The 21,726-nt window shown below is 37.5% G+C and overlaps 1 protein-coding gene across 3 annotated transcripts in view; it reads right to left on the bottom strand.

The window, feature by feature from the left end:
* Positions 1-294: 294 nt before the first annotated feature.
* Positions 295-21,726, bottom strand: part of scara5 (scavenger receptor class A, member 5 (putative)) — a 105,842-nt gene continuing 84,410 nt past the window's right edge. For all 3 annotated transcript variants that reach the window (XM_047388159.1, XM_047388160.1, XM_047388161.1), the window contains exons 11-13: positions 17,497-17,553; positions 6,825-7,013; positions 295-2,672 (exon numbers count right to left, since the gene is read on the bottom strand). In XM_047388159.1, the coding sequence (XP_047244115.1) occupies positions 2,539-2,672; positions 6,825-7,013; positions 17,497-17,553 (380 nt within the window). In that variant the 3' untranslated portion in view covers positions 295-2,538. The remainder of the gene's footprint in view (positions 2,673-6,824; positions 7,014-17,496; positions 17,554-21,726) is intronic.

The raw sequence follows: 21,726 nt of genomic DNA, 5'->3' as shown, positions 1-21,726 counted from the left end.
GAAACGTTCATGCGTGTGATTGTTGATCACAGCACACTTCCACATGTTTCTGCTCTTGTGATCCAACCCATGACTCCAACCCTTAACCCTCCAAAACACATAAACGTCCAAGTCATCTTCCTCTGTCCCTGTTCACCTGCTGACTTCTTTTAAGAGTCTGTTTTAAATGCACCTCTGCATGTTAGCAAAGACAACATAATGTATTTTTTATATACTTTTGATTAAGTTTGCATCTTCTGCACAGCCATTTTATGTTTTAATGATCAGCACAAACCTTTAAAAATGACACATGGACACACAGAAGTATTTATTTAAAGTAAAAAAATTTCTATAAAAATGTCATAATTAGGCATGGATCAGTATGAGATTTGTATGTACCAATATATAACACAATCTAATTGCATTCATTTAAAGCAGAAAAGCAACAACTGTTAAAAAAGTGACATATTGATGATTACAGTTATGTCATCTAGGACATTTATTTAAAGTTATTTTGATTTTGAGACATACACAATCAAAACTGTGGAATAACCACCTGTGGGCCATTTTGTTCTTTATTGAGAAACAAATGTATAACAAGTTATTATCAAAATTGCTCCTTATTTTTGCATGGAAAAATTTCCAACTATTTCATTCTTGCAAGTGAAGGACGAGTGCAGTAGTTCTCTTTCAGTCAACTAACCGGCAGTGTGCAGTTACAGGTGGGGCCAGGTGCAATACTTCACTACTCCAGTCACTCCAGGACATGCTCTGGCAACCCATTTAAAAGGACTTTAAGTTGTAGAAATAGTATGATGTAAATGTTTTGACAGCAGAGTCTTCTAAACCCTTTGTGTACCCAGATACTGGTGACAGACCCATGTCTAGTCATAATGAAGATCAAAGCAGAAAGTTCTGATTTTCCCAACTTCAGATGCGACAATCTAATGAGACATGTGAGTGATTTCTTTCAATATCTGACCAACAAGAAACAACAGAAAAAAACAACACGGTGACTTTAACCAGGTAATGTTGGCAAAATAAGCAGAAATGCAACATATAACCTAATAAAACTTATCAGAGTTTTATTTTAAGCAGTTGAATCTATCCAGTATGGCCGGATGTTTTTATTTCTTTAGTCTACAATGTACCTCATGTAGAAGAACCTTTGTTTAAAGCACAGACAAACAGTGTTTTCTCGCTGCATCCAGGGTAAAAACTCAAATCCAGATCTAAAACATTAATCTCTTGCAAACCTTTAAAGGAACATCAGGTGGGCATTTAAAAAATAAAATAAAAAGGGGAACTATAATATAGCCATTGAGCCTTCAGGGGAGAAATAATTTTCTTCTGAATGACTTCTGAATTTGCCAAATTACAAGATGATCTGGAATCAAGTTCAGAGTTTCGCATCCTCAGCACAGAAACCACTTGGGAGGTGCTGCAGTGTTTTGGATTTGAGAGCAGCCAGAAAGATAAAACCCAACTGAGAGAAAAACAAATTGCTGAAGCAGATTAATGTGGTTTGTTTGGAGTGAGAAATAATGCTTAAGCAATCCAACATTTGGCAGTTAGACAAACCCACCATTATAAATCAGACAAGGCAGGACTCTATCCATCTGTTTATACTCATCTGCTCTTTCTTATTATCAGCTGTTAACTCAAGTACCCGTTAACCCTTTAGAGGCTTCCTTCAAAAATGCAGCTCAAATTAAGTATTAAAGGATGATTTGCATGGTAAACAATACAGACATGTATTGTACTTATACAGTTATATGTAAGTGCCTTGCAAAAGCATTTATATACCCTTCTCACATTTTCTCACCCTAAACCTCAAATTCTAGCCTCTGCTACTCCAATACCCTTAAATAAAGTACAGTGACACCACTTGCCTTCATAAGTCACCTAAATAGTAAATTCAATCCCCCTTGGAATATTTTTGCAAGGTGCTGGATATTAGCAAAAAATATATTCTGTGTACACAGTATATGAAGTTATTCAATTAAATGAGATTCTACTAAAGAAGTCCTAATAAACAGGAAATTTGATTTTAAGAGACTGAAACAAACACAGCTGCAAATTGTGGTATATCTTTGCATATCTTGCTGCAACAAGCAGCTGCTGGTAAAGGAAAGTAAAATTCTTGACAGTCTTCTGTCTTTCTTTAAGAGCCATTTCATCCTCTTTTTAGGTGGATAAGATGGTTGGTGAAAGTCCTTCACAACATCATCGGTCAAAATGTCCAGAAATTAGACTCAGTTTCAATCCATTCCTATTAGGTGAGCAGAAAGAATCAGCGGCTTATGCAATCCTTGCGTTTATAGTGCAGGTCATGAAGAATAACACCATCCTTAAGTCTTTTAGATGAATCATAAACTCATAAAAGTACATGTAAAAATGAGCTTTTATCTGGTTAGGTGGTACTTTTTGGAGGCAACTGAGCAACAATACTGATAAAAAAGGCACTCTGTATAAAAAGTGGTACAAAAACACGGTACAAACAAAGGCCTAGCATGGATAAAACTCTGCGGCCACAGCAACATGAATGACCCTGCATGTTCAGACTGCGCAGGTTACGCCAGCATCCTCAACATGGCCGCAGTTCGTTTTGGCCCAGCCGGAAAACATACACTGGTGGATGGTGTCTTCAGTCCCCAAGCAAGCAACATCGTCCATCCAGATCACACCAGTACCTGCACAGAGAAGGTAAAAACAGTGGATCATATACGTAGAATGCCTCTTCATTGTTATTTCTACTGAAAATGACAGCAAAATCAAGAGATTGAAGAAAAAAATGAAAAGGAGGTTAAAGGAAGATAAATGTAGGCCTGATATCAAGTAAAAACATTTCAGCAAAGACGGTCAGGTGATTCAAAACAATTATCTGTAAAGGTTTTAATGTTTTAAAAAACAAACAGTAAAGTTATATTTAAGGTAAGATGTGTTGGAATCAAATGATTTAATGGAAACTTGATAAACTTTAGCCCAAAAAGTAATTAGAATTGGTAAAGTTTATGCTCGAATTTTGTAATTGAGACAGCAAGTACTCTCACAGCTTCCTCCGAGAACTGCTGATCAGATTATATTCCATCCGGTAATAAAATACACGGTTCCAGCTGGTAAGCAGATATTTTCTCCATAAAGTATGGTTTAATTTTGCAACAATACAGTCACCGGAGATCCTAAAAGACCCAAAACACTTCAGCTTTGCAACATTTTAAGATACCTGGACTCATGTTGATTCTCAGATAAGGTTTGCCAAGTGTGTGAGAAGAAACACAAACTCAACACAGATTTGACAACTTGAAAGCACCATGTGTTGTGCTTGCACAGGGTGGAAATGAGGCAAGTTCTTTGGAAAGTGCACATTGTGCTGCTGCAGGTCGCAGATGACAGCCCAGCTGTTCTGCTGGTGCGAACCTCTGAGGATTTACTTCAGAAGAAATAAACCTTTAAACTGCCTATTCTGGATCTTAATACATATTTATAGTGCTGTTTGCAGGCTGATGTAACTTTTGTTCGCACCAAGTGTTGGATAACCAAAACATAGCGAGGGATTTTAGGGGAACACCAAGGAGTGATTCAACCACAGGCCAATTTGGGAAAATTGAAGCGCTTTGTATAATGATACTAAAAGAACATTACTGTCAGCAGAAAATTCATCAATTGTACTATACTAGAAGCCATGCTTTTTGTTAAATACAAATGCAACTTCCATCGACACACAAATAGGATAATCATGGCTGCTCTGTCGATACACAAGTATCATACTTGTATGAATTGAATTGGGACAAATTGCTTGGTTCACACCTCAATATTTACAAATTGTCAGATGATTTTCCAAACCTGAGACACCACACATGACAATAAAAAATCGTAAATGTAACAGGTTCGGTCCTGCAGTGTGTGGTATTCAGCCACACGGCAAGTACAACACACCACACACGAACAAATTTCACTGACGAACATTCAGATGTCACAAGGGAAATCTCTCAAAACTTCTCGAGATCAAATGTGAGCTCAAAGTAAATAAACATGGCAGACGAGGAAGAGGCAATGATGAAAGTTTGTGGACTAATTTTAAAAGAGAATTAACATTACAAAAATAAAAGGCGTTGGTTAAAGGAGTGGAGACAGTGCGAGCAGGGGCTCTACTTGCTTACACTATGATATGGAGCACCTCACCTTTCTGATTGGCTATATGTCACATTAAACAGGCTTTGTGCTTGTTTTTCCTCGGGGAACAACCCAAACGCTAGGATATCGGGCCAAAACAATCCAATGATTTGAGGTTGGAGCAGTTATACGAATATCTTTAGAGCCATCACGATAATCGGGACATCCTTAAGATTCGGAAGGGGAAGATCGGGTCAAACATCGGCATAACAATCTTGTCATGTGTACCAGACATTAAATTGCTTGTTAAAAAAAAAAAAACCTAACTAGCCAAACACCTGTCAGCTACTCAAAGCATTTAGGACAGTGGTTTGATGATCCAAGGCCAATTACAAGTTTTTTCCCATCTGTATTCTTCATGGAGCCTATTCCATCTTTGATGGTATAGGATGTTTCGGAGTTGATATCTAATGCTGGGTTGTAACCATCATCTCAGAAGTGAGGGGGACACATTTTTTAGAGGTCTATTGAGTCATTTGTCATCCTCTCACATTCAATCACACTTCTCCTTAGTGGCTAAAGAACCGCATAATCACTAACAGTCACAGTACAGCAACTTTAGTTCTTTAAACTATATACTAACAAAATTGCAAGTTTTAGCTGGCAAGCTCTGGTTGAGTTGACACAAAGACCCTCGAACATTTACAGGGTGAGTAGACTGATCATTAGCTGCCAAATGACAACACTGAACATGAATGTTCAGTAAAACACCTTTCCTGTAAGCAAATTATTACTTAAAATGGAATGGAAGTGACAAGGTAACAGGTAAAAATGACAGGGCCTATACCTGCTGCCTTTAAGAACACAAATAATCCAGTAGTCAAAAAATATCTGAAAATAAATAATATAAAAATATTGTTGAGTGTGAATGAGAGCGATTGTGAAATATCTATGAAAACCCTGTCGTGATACCTGCCAGGTTTCTTCCTGCAATAGCTATCTTTTTCTCAGCAGGTTCTAATCTCTCCTTACATGTGAATACCCTGCATCATCGTCCCTGCTGCGGGCCTCTGGTCTAAGGTCTCTTCCCTGACTCTGTTCTTTCTATTGTGGCAATAAAGATTTCTTTGAAATATGTGGAAAGCAAGTGAGCACTCTCTGCTGAAATTAAATAGGATTGGATTTATTCCTACCATGAACTAACTAGCAAGAGATGTAACATAGTTAACAACATTGGTATTCTTATTAACTAACATTGTATATTGCCATGTATTAACTAGTCTTCATTTAGCTGACATTATCTGCATGCAACAGCATCTCAACTTGGTTTGTTTGGAAAAAACTGTGCAATGTTTTGTGCTTTTTTTCTGGCTCTGGCTGGTTTGCTGAACATGTTTCTGACACCGTGCAGCACTGCTCAGCAGCACGTCTCCAGTCTGTGATCCACCGGATGCCGATGTGTACACTCAGGGTGCGTTTAAAGACGGCTCAGAAAACACATCACCGCATGGTAATAACGGATTACACAGATATACCAACTGAAAAAAGTGGTGGGCACAGATACAGGAAGTGCTGGGGAAATGTCCTATGCGTACTCTGCGTCCGTTACGCCCATGATCAAATGTTTACTGTCTAACCTCAATGTCAGAATGTTAGACTAACAGCAACTGAACTGACAACTGACTCATCAGAAAAGTCCTAGAAAAGATGTGATTTTCTGCATGTTTTAGATTGAATCCAGCTGTTTTCATTTGAAGGGAGTCCCTTGGAAGAGGCAAATGCTTTCCCTTGACTTTTGTGGGTCAGAACTCTCACTGGATAGGGATCCTGGATGATGCAAGGCTAAACGGTTAATGACATAAAGACTGAGAAAGAAAAATAAATGTCACCTTTGAGACTCTTTGGCTATGATATCTGGCTCACATATTATTTCCATTAAAACTTTATATTAAAGCCTGCTGTATAAAAGAGCACTGGTTAAGTAATACAACTCAACGGTAAAAACAGAGAAGTTCATAAAAATCAGGGAGATGTCCTTTGAAACATTTCTACAAATAATCTGACTAAAAACATTTTGTCACACTAAAATAAATATATTCACATTTTATGAGATAGACTAACACACAATAGTGCATAATTGTAAACTGGAAGGAAAATTATGGATGAATTTAGAAAAATGTCCTGTGCATTTTTGCTCAGATCCCTTTGCTCTGGCATCCTGAATAAAGTTCAGTAAAACCAATTGTCTTTGCAGTTTGTAGAGGTCAAAATGCTGTGTGGCAGAAAACTAACACTGTACATCACTATGAACACAACATTCCTGCTATGCTACATGGTGGTGGCAGCATCATACTGTGGGGATGCTTATTTTCAGGTGGGACAGGGAAGCTGATCAGAATTGGTGGATGGAGCTAAATACAGGGTAATCCTGGAAAAAAAATTCAATTCTCAAATTTGCACTACTTTGTGTTAGTCTATCACACAAATCCCAATAAAAACACTAAATACATAGTAAAATCAAAGTACTTCATTAGTATAATCTATAGCTCCTTATGGTAAGTATATTAAAATATCAACTTCTAACACATCTGAACTAATAAATTGATAAGACATAGATGAAATTCCTTTATTTCCTGGAAGTTTATTTCATCGAGGAAAACATAAATAATTTGCCATTTTGTATCATGAGCACCAAAAAAACATCAGTATCAGATGCGTTGTGTACGTACCATGTCCAAAACGCCCGGTCTTATGGACGTCTGTTGCTCCTCTGTATCCCAGCATCCTACAAACAACATCTCCATCTTTTTTGTCCCAGACGTCGTCACACACCGTTCCCCATCGACGTTCATGCAACACCTCCACACGGCCTTCATGAGGACCTGACCCATTTACCAACCGCACCAGAGGCTCCTCAACTGCAGAACACGTGCACATAAACAGATGTTGTAAAGGTCTGCATTTGTATCTCTGCTGCTCCAGCTATGCATTGTAATTGCAGACAGTCTATGTTATTCATTCCAATGACATTGTATTAAAAATCTTTTTGTATTTGCTGGCAAAGCTTTGAACTCATAGGTTACTTTATTTATTGAGTCTGTTTAAGAGTTTAATCAAGCAGTTAATCAAAACCGTATGAAAACAAACTGAGATGGAGGCTTTTTATTGACACATTGAAACCAATTGTTTCTATAAACCACATTTTTCTTCTTTCCTTGCTCCTCCTTTAAGTAAATTTAGGCTTCAATTTCTATCTGGAAAGTATTTTTTCATACCCTATAATCTGGAAGTAAACTTATAAACATGACAAAGCAATTGCTGAAGGACTTTGAAATTCATATCTTCTTGCTTTGAAACTTCACAGAAGGCATCTGTAAGCATTTATTCAGTCACCTTATTAAATGAGTAAAAATAACCAGCAGTACATGCATAGAGTATAGGACGGAAGAATGTGGGAAAAGTTTGTAAAAAAGGAAATTCCAAGATGTATAAAAAACTGAATTTCAGATTTGAGGTGCCAAGTTATGAATATGACACAGGAAGTAAGTTCTATACTAAAATTAAGCAAATTTTCAATTAATATGTATTTGTGAACCTCAACTGGCTTACATTGCTGTACAAATATTTTAACCTATTTCTAATTTATTCACACTTTCCTTCCTAAAATAGCCAGCCTTTCTTTTAAATTGGTCTTTATTAATGGTTTTCCAGATATTCTCAAGTTCTTTTGAAGTTTTACTTTGGATTTTGGTCCCTTTTTCACTCATGTTTGGTCCACCACCTGCAACGTTTGTCTTAAAGATTAGGAAAACAGACTGGTGAAGGACCGAAGTATACAAATAAACTGCGCCCGAAAATATAGTATTGTCTTGAAAAGCAGGAAAAAATTTAGAAGACATCTGCCAGAACCTAAGGGATGCATCATCAGACCATATACTATATGCCACATTTTATGGTAATTGGGTAGGAATCTCTGGTAACATTCCCAACCGTGTTGACAGTGTTTTTATTAAAAGCAAAGGAGAAGAGAGCAGCAGTGGAGTTAAAGGTGGATCTTGAGTTTTAAACTCACAGGTAAAAGAGATGTCAAATAAAACAAGCTTATGATCTGAAAAAACTGCATCCCTGATTGTAAAATTCAAAATGGAGAAACTATCTGATAAAGCCACGTCCAATCTTTGTCCCTGCTGGTGGGTGGGACCTGCCACACTCTGCACAAAAGACTGAATGAGACTTAAAAACTCTTGACCCAACAGATTTTCATGGCAACAGACATGAATGTTAAAATCCTCCACAATTGAAATCCTTTCTTACTGTATTTACGCATTATTTCAGCCAAGAATTCAGAGAAGTCACTTAAAAAGTCCTTGAATATTGGTGGTCTGTAGATCATGGCACACAGTACCGACTGGAAACGACCCAGTTCAAACATGAGCAGCTCAGAGCTTGAGAAGTTAATCAGTTCCCCAGAGCTGTTTGGAGGGGAATTGTGTCTCAAAAACAGTCAATATGACATATCTTCTGCCAGACAACCTAGGAGCATTCAGAAATGAGCAGTCAGATGGAAGGAGTTCGGGAAAAAAAAGAAAGAACTGATCCATGTCTCTGTCACAAAGAGATAATCCAATTCAGTGGGAAGAAAAAATCATTTAAAACAAAGGTTTTGTTCACCATGGAGCGGAGGTTTATCACCACCATCCTTGTAGGAACTGTAGCCTGGTTGGTAGATGGTCGAGGAGCCAGCAGATCGTGAAAATTTATTCCTTGAAAGTCTTGAAACTGGAAAAACGGCAGAGAGTGAAATTAATGTGATGATTGGAACACACCAAAGGAACCAGGCAGGAGATGACAAGATCAAGGAGATAACAAGGTAGAAGATGGATCTATCCATAACCAGCCAGAGAAGTTCCTAAAGAAAGCGCTAGGATGGCGTTCATCTTCACCAGCCGGCTGGCACGTTTGCAGCAGCATCACACACAATGTGGTCACCAGCTAAGCCAACTTCCACAGATTTCTTGAACTTCTCTGAAGATTCCACAGCTGGAGTGCCCTGTAAACTGCACATGTACACCACTGCAATAGAGCCGACATAACTGTGACTGAAGTATGGCAGCAATGCACAAAAAAGAACATAACTTAACCTCATGCAACCCCTTGGCATACTGGATTCTCAAACTAACGCCACCCGACCTACTTTCTGATCACTTCCGCTATAATTGACCGCTTGGGAGCATTCATGGGATATTGAAATTGAATTCCCAGAAGACAAGTTAATCCTTTAAGGTGAAAAAATAGACAAAATTAGACTGTGACATCTTGTAAAAGTGATGTACCTGGTCATGACACAGCAGAACACTGAATCCGTGTACATACAGAACATGAGAAACATACACATATGGGTTTAAATCCATGTAAAATGTGTTTCATGGCAGGATTTGGAACAGTGTGCCATCAGCTTAAGAATGGCTCAGTCAATGTCTACAAAACACGACTTAAATAGATGCTCTCCATCCAATTTGACTGAGGTGGACCTACTTCACAAAGATATCTCTAGATAAAAACAAACTAGAAGAGAAATACCCCAAAAGATTTAGATTTGCAGTTGCACTGAAACGTGATTCTACAAAGTAGATTTTTCAGAACAACTTCTTAAACAGAAGTAATTTCACAGGTTTTTATTTGTTAAATACTGTTCTACTTTGTGTTGCTCTATCACATAAAACCCAAACAAAGTACACTGAAGTTTATGCATGTAACGTGACAGAATATAAAAAGTGGGGTGTGAATACCCTTAAACCAATATAACAAACACTGTTAAACTATGCACAGCTTCACTCATATAGTTGACTTGATTTAGTGGGGAGAGGAAATGAGAAGGAGAGGTAAACATACACACACACAAACACACACAGCACCGTCATTCTGGCATGTTCATCATTGAAACTGTTGACAAAGCGCTGGAGAGTAAAGTCAGACACAGCACGGACACGGGATGTGAGACTCATCAGACCATCATAAATTTAGACTGTGTATCATTTATCTCTCATTATTCAGTCAAATACTCAACAATCACTAGCCCATCATAATATCTACTATAACATTAAGCTCTTGTAGTTGCAGCATATACTTGTATTGTCTTACTTCCAGCAACCGGAAAAATATAAGCAGAATTTCACTCTTTTTCAAGTTTCTTTTATTTCAGACAGTTCTGCAAGAAACTAAAAAAAAAACAGGTAGAGCAGAGCAGTCACAAAAATTTGAAAAACTAAAGAAATCCAAAACAATTGTATCAACAGAAACTATATGTTTATATATAACTTTTACCAGTACTTAAATGTCAATCTTACTTTTCTGTTTGCAGCACTGCTTCTTGATGTATTAACTAAAAATATTCTTTGAGCTGTAAAATGGGCTGGGTTGGTTGTTTTGTCAGTCCGTCCCTATGTCCATCATCTTACATATACGCAATCTCGGGTCTTGGAGGTACAGAGTCCAAGAAGAAAACCCAGAGATCCCTTTTTTTAACCAATGCTGTCTCCTCCTGGAGAATACCAAGGCATTTTAAGGGCAGAAGTGAGATATCATCCTTCCAACAAGTCATTGGACCTCTGTGGGGTCTCATCTCTGTTGTATACCCACAGTAAACCTTTCTCCTGGCTCTGATTAGTTATTTCTGACCAGGAGCGGTATACACAAATGACTGCACCTCAGCGGACCCATCTGTGAAACTCCTGAACTTTGCAGATGATACCACTGTTATTGGACTGATCCAGGACAGTAATGAGTCTGGTACACTGGTGTGGTCAGAACCACCTGGAACTTAACCCACTCATCACTGTGGAGATGATGTTGGACTTTTGGAGAACACCATCCCCACATACCCCTCTCACCATCCTCAACGACGCTGTGTCTGCTGTGGACCACTTCTGGTTCCTAGGAACCACCATTTCCTGAAACCTGAGATGGTCCTCACACATAGACAATGTTCGGAAGAAGGCCCAACAGAGACTGTACTTCATGAGCTGCTGGTCATCTTCTACACTGCCATAATTCAGTCTGTTCTGTCTTCATCCAGTGTGGTTTGGCTCATCCACAAAACAGGACCGGTCCCAACTGCAACGAACAATAAGAGCTGCAGAGAGAATCATCAGGACTGACCTTCCCTTTGTCCAGGACTTATACAGGTCTAGGGACAGGAAAAGGGCATCTAGAATCTCTGCAGACCCCACACACCCTGCACACAAACTATTTTGGCTTCTACCTTCAAGTCAGTGCTACAGAGCGATGTCTGCTAAAACCAGCCGCCACAAAGACAGTTTCTTCTCCCAGGCTGTTTCTCTGATGAAAACAATGAATAAACTTACACCCAGAGAAGTCAGTTACTCTGCTGTGAAACACAATAAGCATATATAATCACCACCACACACCTCTTTCTTCTTCTCTTCACATTGCACGAGAATACAACATAGAGGGCCAGACTACATCAGCAAAACATACAAAAAAACTGACAGAATGAACATAAAACCAGCTGGCCATAACATTTACTGTAGCCATGCTGGAAAACATGCCTCAGAGATTTGATCTTAAAAAATAAACACTTCTGAAAGCAATTATACAAAAAAAAAAAATGTTTTCTTATTTACCCTGCATCCACAGACCAAAAGCACTCATGATTACCTTGAAGACCAAATAAAACTCCACTGTAAAACACAAGCCTTACCTAATTTAGACAACAAGCTTCACAACTTTTCTGTTCAAGTCTGAATAATGAGGGATTTCATGGGATGTAAAATGTTTTTGCTCAGGAAAAACTAGCTGAGTGAGCTCCAAATGTTGATGATTGTCCAAAGTTTTTTAAGCCCCAGAGGCCCGGCGAGCTGCAGCAAGCAGAACCAGAATAATGCCAGAGCATACAGGAATCACATATTACTAATGTTTATGTGGCATGCTGGAGGGGTTTGGACTGGATGTGACTACATGGCTTCAGGAGAACAGCTAACTACCTCCATCTGTTCATAAAATTATGTTGTCTGCCATCTTTTATTATGAGTTCCTTTAAGATGCATTCTCATTGCATCTTCTTTGCATTTGGCCAATGAAATTGCTTAATGCTATGTTTTGGAGAGTTGGACAACTTTTTTATGCTTTACAACAAAGTTTTACTCAAAGTTTCAGCATGAACATGTCCTGTAATTAAGAATAAATCTTACTAGATGAATTTAATCAAACCCCTCTCTAGATTTGGTGAGGGGTGAAATAAATTGAGTTTAAAATGTCATCAATAAGACATTTTTGGCACAAGTGACCTTTATTGACAGTTACCAGACTTGAAATTGACAGAGATAGAAGGAGGGGAGACATGCAGCAAAAGTCTCAAGGTCGGGAAGCAAACCCAGGATGGCCGCATCGAGAAATACAGCCTGTGTATATTGGACGCCTGGTCATCGCTACACTATGCAACACCCCATCAATAACATTTCTCTAAGGGTAGACACCAAAACAAATTCCAGGCTGGTGTCAGAAAGCTGCAATTATCTGTCTTTGATCCCTGTAGTTGCGGAGGTCCGCTGTTCAAACAGTCCTTTAAACATTAAAACCATTGCTCATAATATGAGACCCATGAGATCAGTTATCAAACTGCCAGAAAGAGACTCTTCTGTGAAATGTCAGCTGTCAGGGAAAAATTACAAAGTTTGAAATGGCCTCAAAATGCAAAGGAGAAATCAATGTTTTGTTACACACACAAGGGGAAACCCCTCAAAGAAAAATATTGAACTTCAGTCCCTATTTCTAATGTTTGTTAACTTTATTCTGAAAACCAAACACACTCACACAGATCATTTTAAAGTAATCCAATCAGCCTCTGGGGAATTTCAGAAGTTCATTACTGATGTTTACCTACTCTATATGTCAATATTTAACAACCTAATATAAAACAGGCCTTTATTTCCATAGTTGAGTAACAAAACAATAACAAGGTTACCATTCTGGAGCCTTGAGAAAATAGTACTTCCTCCTCCTCAAAGATTTAAAAGTTGGACTTGGAAAGTTTTAGAGCCAAACCTAAGTTACAAAAATTGAATATGCACACAATGGCAATCAAATATGTACATGTGCATGTTTAAATATCAGGTTTTTGTAATGTAAAAAGATAGACATTGATAAATGATAAATCAAAACTTTTTTAACATATGTGATATTTATCCTGTTCAATTTATCTAAAAAAAAAAGTGATTTGTTTAAAATGAAAAAGAAAAAAAGGGTCTCATTTAAAAAAAAGGTATTACGGGATATGGGTAGGGCATATTACAAAAAAATAAAATTTCTCAAAAACTGATGAAAACTTGAGGCTGAAATTGTTCTTGGAGGCTGTGGAGAGGCAGCACTGAAGGAGCTGCAGGGATTTCTGCTTCTGCATTCTCCATGTCTGGAGTGGTGTTTGGAGAGAATTCAACATCTCGTTCTGGCTAAAATAAATGGAGAATGTGTTACGGACTGAATAAACCAAACTGGAACCTGGTTTCCAAATGCCACACTGGACATCCGTGAAAAGACAGCATATACTCAGTGAAATATTGTGGTGGCAGGATCTATTTTTCTTCAGATGAAATTGAGGTTTTTAAGAAAAGTTAAGATTTTATTCAGCCCCTAAGGGGGAAATTAAATTGTCAAGGGGTGTGCAGTTATGAATGGCTTCAAATTAGGAGCATTTTCTCCTTAAACTTTCTGGTGTCTTCTAGAAAGCTGCAGATAAAGAGGGATTTGATTTTTTTATCGTCATAATAAATCCAAGCAAACATCCAAACCCACATAAGACTGATCATATGACAGAGAAATTTAAGTGTTATAATGTATGAAGGGTCAAATTAAGTAAATCAACTTGAAATTGATTGAAGGTGTGAAATACTGAACAAAATTGGTAAAATTGAGTGCCATAACAAACGTGATTAATTTTGGCTCTGTGAAAATTATAATCCGTGAATTTGGAGGACATTAAAATGATAACATGGTAAATATTAATGTTATAAATATTAAGGTAAACAAATTTAACGTCGCCTGTTTTCATTCACTGATTTTAGCACCTCCATTTTTAACATTTCAGTTTTATTATTCATCCCGTTCACAGTGTAATTTTTGTTACTTCCAGTAGATCGGAATACGGCAGCAGCGGTGGACAAGAGTTTTCCGCACAAACTGACAGATTTAGACAACTTTTGTAAGGTAGGCACATATTGTCATGTAAGATGTCGTATTCCAAAGGAGTCCTACCAAAGACTAAATGCTGACCTGAATCAAAAAGAGCTTCAGGTGTAAAAAGGTGTTGAAATTATGTTTGTTTTTTACATCACAAAAACCCGTCATTTTAACCAAACCCTAAGACTTTTCAGTGGCACTGTAAGTATTAAATGCAGCTTGTATCTTGCAGTTTTTAAAATGAATGCAATGTAGAAAACTAAAAAAGAGTTTAGTGGAGGAGTTTCTGCTAGAGTGACAGATATGCACACCCAAAAGCATAGGACAGCAAGAGCAACTTCAGTGTGTAAGAAATGCTGAGTATGAAGAAGCTCAAAATGTCATTAATATGTCATTTAGCAAATAATTTCACTAATGTACTGAGCTAAAATAGCCTGTTCATGCTCCTTTTTGATATAACTCATTGATATTTTGGCTCATAACATATTTCATTGCAATTCATTTGCCGCCAGAACATACAGAAGTTGTTGTCCCCTTTAACTACTGATGTATCTGCTGGTCTCTTTGCAGCTCTTCCTCACACCGACAGCTATGTGAGCAAGTCATATGACAGAAATAGACGGCAAGCTGCAGCAGACAAACACAGTCTAGCTTTCACTGTGAATGTCATTGTGAAGGGTGAGAAATAAGACTTTTAGGGAAAACCGGGATTCTTTAGGTCCACAAGAAACAGCTGCATGATTTGCTGTGACATAAAGATGAGAAACAGCAAATCCAGATCAGATATTGGCAATTACATTTAGCCAGGGATTCCAAAATTGATCATTAAAAATGCAGGGATTTGGGTATTATTTTCGATTTTATTTGGACATCCATAGTTTAAAGCAAATAGACTGTTCTTTGTCCGAGTCAGGCTCACTGATTGGTACAAAATCCAGCATGGCTTCTACTTCTAGACATAGATTTGGAACTATGGCAAGTGAATATATTGTATTACTAGGTGATATTTCTGACAAGAATACTTACAGACTACCAAACTATCAATGGAGTAAAGACATTAAAACCCGATTGGGGTATGTTGATATGAATGTGGACCCTACCGGGCTGGGAAAAATGTAAAACAATAAAACAGGGTTAAGTTTGAAAGCAGAATTTGTCCTGAGATTTAAGGTAACCACGGCTCAAATATACAGCGAGGTTTTAAACAAACAGGTTGAACTTAAGTAATTTTCCCTCCTATATTTTGTGTGGGATTCTTAGGGAACACATGTATTAGTTAAAAGTTTTTGGGCTAAGTTAAGTTTTTGTCAATATTTAACTTGTTGAATGCATTGGTTTTGGTTATCTGGAGGTTCACAAGATTAGTTAACATCCCACCCTCATTCAAAATGAAAGACAAACAAAGTGACCACCCCTGCAATTAAATACAAATGCAAAATAGTCGACTGAGCCTACATTTTAAAAAACACATTTAAAAAAAAGTCTCGGCTCTTTTTGCGACTTATCAAAAAAAAACAACCCAAAGCACAAGAGTTCATAAAGAATTTAAAAGCTAATTCACCTTCCCTTTATATAGCCGCTGTAAACTTTGAAATCTGAGCTGGAGATTTTCAAAAATCCTGGTTCAAGCTGTTGAGGCTTTCTGGACTACAGTATTCAATCCTTTCAGTGACATAATGCTCTGTGAAACAGGCTGATTTTGTATTAACATCCAACACGTGTGAATAAACTCAAGTGCTTCCTCAGGTACAAAATACATGCTTTGAAGTGTAAAAAGATCCGAGTCCAGCAGCTAATAATAAGTCGCTCATATGAGAGTTGTGACAGAAAAATGCATGAGGTCGTTATTTGATATTTCTTACCGCCTACAGCACGCAGACACAGACCATTTTTCTTTTAGTGAAACCTCAAACATGCACGTCTTGCTAATGATGTGAGGAAAGAACTGATCTTTGACAGTTTATGTGGCTCAAGAAGATCAAGACTTGCTCATTACAGCTGTTCTGCATGTCCTGCATGTGCCCTATGGCACATGCAGGACATGCAGAACAGCTGTAATGCTGTAATAAAGAGAGAAAAATATCTGAAGGACAAAAGGAAAATAAATGAACTCCATCTACATCCACATAGATGTTTTTTTTTAAGCATCTGCACACACTTAAAAGTTCTCGAGTTGTGTCCATTAACATTGTAGTCCATCATAATCTCCTTTCAATTGCCAGAGTAATGAAAAGAACAACAGATCATAGGCACCCTGGGATTTAGAACAGACAGAAATGTTAGCATGCCATATGATCACTAGATAAGATGGTCATCACTTTTTCTTTCTATTTTGCTGGTTTGGATTATACACTCTTGCTGTGCATGCACATACTATATGATTCTGTCCAATTACTGGCATCTCTGGTAAAGATGTCGACATAAGCATTAAAATAATGGGTGTTATGGAAAAGATTTTTTTTATCTGCCATAACATCCTCTTCACTGTGGGTGGATGCAAGATAGTCTTTATCAAAGATCCAGTTGTTTTAAGTATTGCTCTAATTCTAGCTAAGGGCAAGCAGCTATTTTCTTCTTGCAACTTTCTGTCTTAAGATCAAAACATGCCTGCCTTACCTCAGAAGCATGTTCTCTTCTCTTTCCCACTTTGAACAACAGCTAAGAGAAATAAGCTTTTGTATCACATTATGTTTAAACCCCAGCTAAACAGGAAGTAACACTGACCAACTTAATAAGAAAGCATAAATTAAAGCACAATCTTTTAAGTATTTCCTGACATTGGATCTTTACTCCATTGAACAAAATGTTCACATTAAAAATTTGATTTTTAGACTTCTTTTCATTTTGAAACTATGCTACTCCAGAAGAAGGTTTGAATTCATCTTAAGCCTTTTTACAAGTCAAATTGATTGAGGGAGTATATACAACCACAGAGATGCTTCGGTGGGACAGTAGTGCAGCAATAGCTTGATAAGATTGACCTTTGGAATAATACACATCATGTTCTTATTATCATAAACTTTAGTTTTTCAAACCCACTTTTAGGTTCAGGTGTATATAACTCTGAATGAGTTTTTTTTACATTACCTTAGTAAAAAAGTATGTGTAGACCTCTGCTTATTTCTTGAAATGTTAACTTTCCAGCTGATGTCCAAACCAATACTGAGAAATGTTCCTACCTTTTAAAAAAATTTAACTGGTCCTCACCTGTTCGTTCTCCTCTGTCACCTTTCTCCCCTTTCAAGCCTCTATCTCCTCTGTCACCTGAAAACAACAAAACATACTTTAAATACCTAAAAAGACAAGTAAAAAAAGATATCATATTAATATGAGAAAATAAAATTGGCAAGGCAAGTTTATTTGCCTTCATTTCAGCAACAAGACAATTCAAAGTGTTTAAATGATGAAAACATAAGAAAACACATAAAAAAGGAAGTAAGTAACTAAGTAAAGTTTATATATAAAGCGCATTTCACAGACAAGTATTGTACAAGAAAATCATATTTAGATCTACATAAAAAACACAATAAAATCATGACATAAAAGCCTGTTGGAAAAGAACCGTTTTCAATAGTTTTGTACAAATCTCTACAGAGCCAGCAAAGCGAAGCTGCGGTGGCAAACTGTCCCACAGTTTCAGAGCTGCAGTACCCCTTGGTTTTCAGTCTTGTACGAGGGACATCCAGGAGATTTTGGCCTTGTGACCGAAGGCCACGAGGAGCAAAGTGTTTAGTTAAAAGCTGACAAAAATAGTTAGGAGCCTGGCCACGTAGAGCCCTGTAGGTAAGAACAAGAATATTAAAACGAATTCTAAACTCAACTGGGAGCCAGTGTAAGGAGTATAAAACTGGGTTGAAATGAGAAAATGTACTTGTTTTCGAAGGAAGTTTGGCTGCTGAGTTCTGAATGCCATGGAGGTGGGAAGTTGAAGATCTGTCCAGACCTATACACAGGGCATTATAATAGTCTAGACGGTATGACAGAAATGAATGGATAATTTTTTCTAGATCAGCTTGGGGAATCATGACACATATTTTAGAGATGTTTTTAAAATGAAATCAACAAGAACAATAAATAGATCGGATGTATGTGTAAAAAGCCAAAAGTGTCAAATGCAACTCCAAGGTTTCCAATGGATAATTGATTTTAGCATGCAGATGGCTAGGGGCAATTATCAGGGTTTCTGTCCCATTGGTATTTAAGATCAGATAATTGTTAGTGAGCCAGTCGCTGACCCGAGATAAACCATGCATGAGGGTACACTGCAGTGGCACAATAACGGAAAGGAAAGAAAAGTTGTACTACAGACTAAAATTATTATGTTCCAGTTGCTAGTTTAAATGGAATTCAATCCTGTAGGGAATTAGAATTGTCTTCCCCCGGATCTGATACCTGTGATGGAGAGGAGGCCTGATGGTAATAGAACTGAGAATCCGATGGAGGCCATGGGGTGGAGGAGGGTCGAAGCTCGGCTGACAGCTGGGAGATCCATGAATGGGAGACTTTAAATGCGGAGCCTTGAAGGATCATTGGCTGAGGATTACTGCGGACTTGATGCCAATTGGTTGGAGCGGAGACGCACGGAGAAGCCATTGGAGGAAGCTGGAGGAGTGGGTGACTATACCAGATTGAATTTTCGTCATTACTTCATCAGTCAAAGGCAACTCTAAACAAATAGTTGACTTGAACCAGAAGACCTGAGTCGTCTGGAAGGTTGATACGACAGCAAAACTTAAATATATTTTGGTGCTAAGCAATTCAGTGATTTATAAACTAATAGAAGTATTTTAGAACAGAATAGAATAAAACAGAATAGAGGTAGGGCTCTTCTCGATGTGTCGAATCAGAAGTTAGCCACCTTCTCCAAACAGTCCTTGCTGATGATCAGTGGTGAAATGTCTGCCCATGGTCATTGTTAAGAAGGTATTTAACTGTTAAAACACAGGTTTTTCACTAACCTTACTGATAAATGGGAGCTTTGAGGTGGGCCTGTAGTTTTGCAATAACAATTTGTCAATATTGTTGTTTTTCAACCGTGGTTTGATAATTGCTGTTTTTAAGGCCTGGGGGAAAACACTTGACAAAAGGGATGAGTTTATTATTTGAATCATATCAGATGCTATCACAGACAAAACATGAGCAGATATAGAACCTGTTTATCAGCTGAAAAACCCACAAAACTCCTCATATTCTATATAATGACAACCCCAATTAAACCACACAGTTGGAAAGATTTAAAGGTTCATTAAAATACCTCAGATTTCCCAGATTTTAGTTCAGCCTTGAAGATTAATTTTAAAAATTTCTAATCTATTTTCTTAATCTTATATCCACTTCCTCCCATTGAAGTTATTTTTTTTACCAGAACCCTTTTAAATAAGCAGCCCTGTAAAAACACGTAGACATTACAAGGCTACGGTTGTAATTAATCTGCCTCTATAAAAGTCATTATATTGTAATATTAGAGTTTAAATGTTGACCTATAGCTTAAAAAGTGTAAAACCACCAAATCAGTGGAGGGAAAAAACTCCATTTTGGTTGCTCTAAATATATGACACATTTACCCACCAATGTCCATGTAATCAACAGCCGGGATACAACTCATTTCTCATTTGTTTTTATTTAACAACATAATTCTTTGCCAAAATGTCAAGGGTTTAGCTCCAGTTGTTGCTAGCTCTTAGCAGAGAGGCTTAAAACCACAAGTCTGTTTCTGCCATCAAGCTATATAGGGATTAGCTAACACTGGGCCTTTATCCCAACTTTAATTTGATCTTCTTTTAAATCATAGGTTTACAGTGTAGGTGTCAGCGAAGGTGGCTGTCAGCCCTGCCACCCATGTTTTATGGCCTGTGTTTGGTGCAACCATGCTGCCACACCCTGCCTGTGACGTGCAGAGTTTTTGACCACATCCTTAACAACGAAATTATACTGCAGGGAAAACACAAACACACCATAAGCTACTGCTGAGCTACAAAATACGGCATCTGATTTATGGTCCACAACATCAGTCTGTATATCTGTGGTCCTGAAAGATGGAAATGGGTATAATGTCTGAAATGAATGTTTTGTTATAGCTTCTAAATAGCATTTGAAATCTTTAAAAATTATAGGGATTTTTATTAACATGGAGAGATTTATCTACCAATTGGCTAAGATTGAGCAGCCTCAGGTTGAAACCAATATATGCTGATATCTACAGTGAAATCTGAATCACCTGTTAGCCTAACATACATGTATATGAAATAAGAAGTACATTTGAAGCACCCAGAAGGAAAATGTACGGATGCACAAATGACACTTAAAATTCATGTGAAAATGCTGTTAATTTGTTGCTCAATAATATCGCCACATTATGGTAATCTACTAAATGAAGGGGATTCTGTAAAAACAATAAATTACTAAATAATAGTTTTCCTGTATTCTTTAGCCCCCCTTCAAATAGAGATAGAGGTTGGATGCTATTTTCAGGGTTTTGGGAGGTCTTCTGGGGTGATTCAAAAACAGAACAGCCCTCCATTATACTTCATTAAGCTCCCCGGCTGTTTTGAGAATTTAAAGGAGGAGTGGCACCATGGCAGGGCTACCACTTAATCCACCCCACACCACACTGGTGTGGGGTGGATGTCACAGAAACATTAAGAGTAATTCTTTGCAACCCTTTTGGAAACAAAATAAATTAAGCAACATAAATAAAAAATAAAAAAATAAAAAATAAAACAAAAACAGCTCAACTCATGAAAGAAATGCTTCTGGCTTCAGAGCTCCAGTGTGATCTGCTCAGAGTGATAAAGTAAAAGCACAGATTTTGGATGTTGTGTACATGATTCCTCCTGACTTCCAGATAAGATGTTTACATAGCAATGCTCCAGACTAAAATATTGGGACAAAATGGCATGGTTACTGCATCCTGCTGGTAGCTACCTAAAAGAAAGATCAAACTGATGATGGTGGTGTAGAAACTTCCCATACAGAGAGTCTGGTCTGATAGACATCACAGTTTATAATGGTGAGTTTAATTAAGAGTGTTATTTAAAGGTTTTTATTAAATCAAATTTGTCATTTGTCATTAATTAGCTAATTAGTTAGCAATTACTTCTTAATTGTTTACTTAAAATGTTATTGTGGCCTAATCATTCTCTACCTGGTCCAAATTGATTAGGTTTTTATTAATATTTAATAAATAATCATTTAATAATTAAATTAATTAATAATATGGCATTTGTTTATCCTTGTGTGAATTGACACTTTAAGCACTGTCATAGAAAGTCCATTTGCCACAATGGTAAACAGTACCGAAAGAGTACAGGACTGTCAGTAAACACAACATGTTGAACTTTAACTGAACTATGGAGCTTAAAACAATAGAAAGCCCTACATGTTCACTCTGCTCATCACTCATCTTTAAAAATAAACCGTGAAACATCTCAGTGGGGT

The sequence above is a fragment of the Girardinichthys multiradiatus genome, chromosome 15 (assembly GCF_021462225.1).
Source record: "Girardinichthys multiradiatus isolate DD_20200921_A chromosome 15, DD_fGirMul_XY1, whole genome shotgun sequence".
NCBI lineage: Eukaryota > Metazoa > Chordata > Actinopteri > Cyprinodontiformes > Goodeidae > Girardinichthys > Girardinichthys multiradiatus.
Note: the sequence above shows the minus strand (reverse complement) of the source record. Positions and strands in the feature narration are given on the sequence as shown.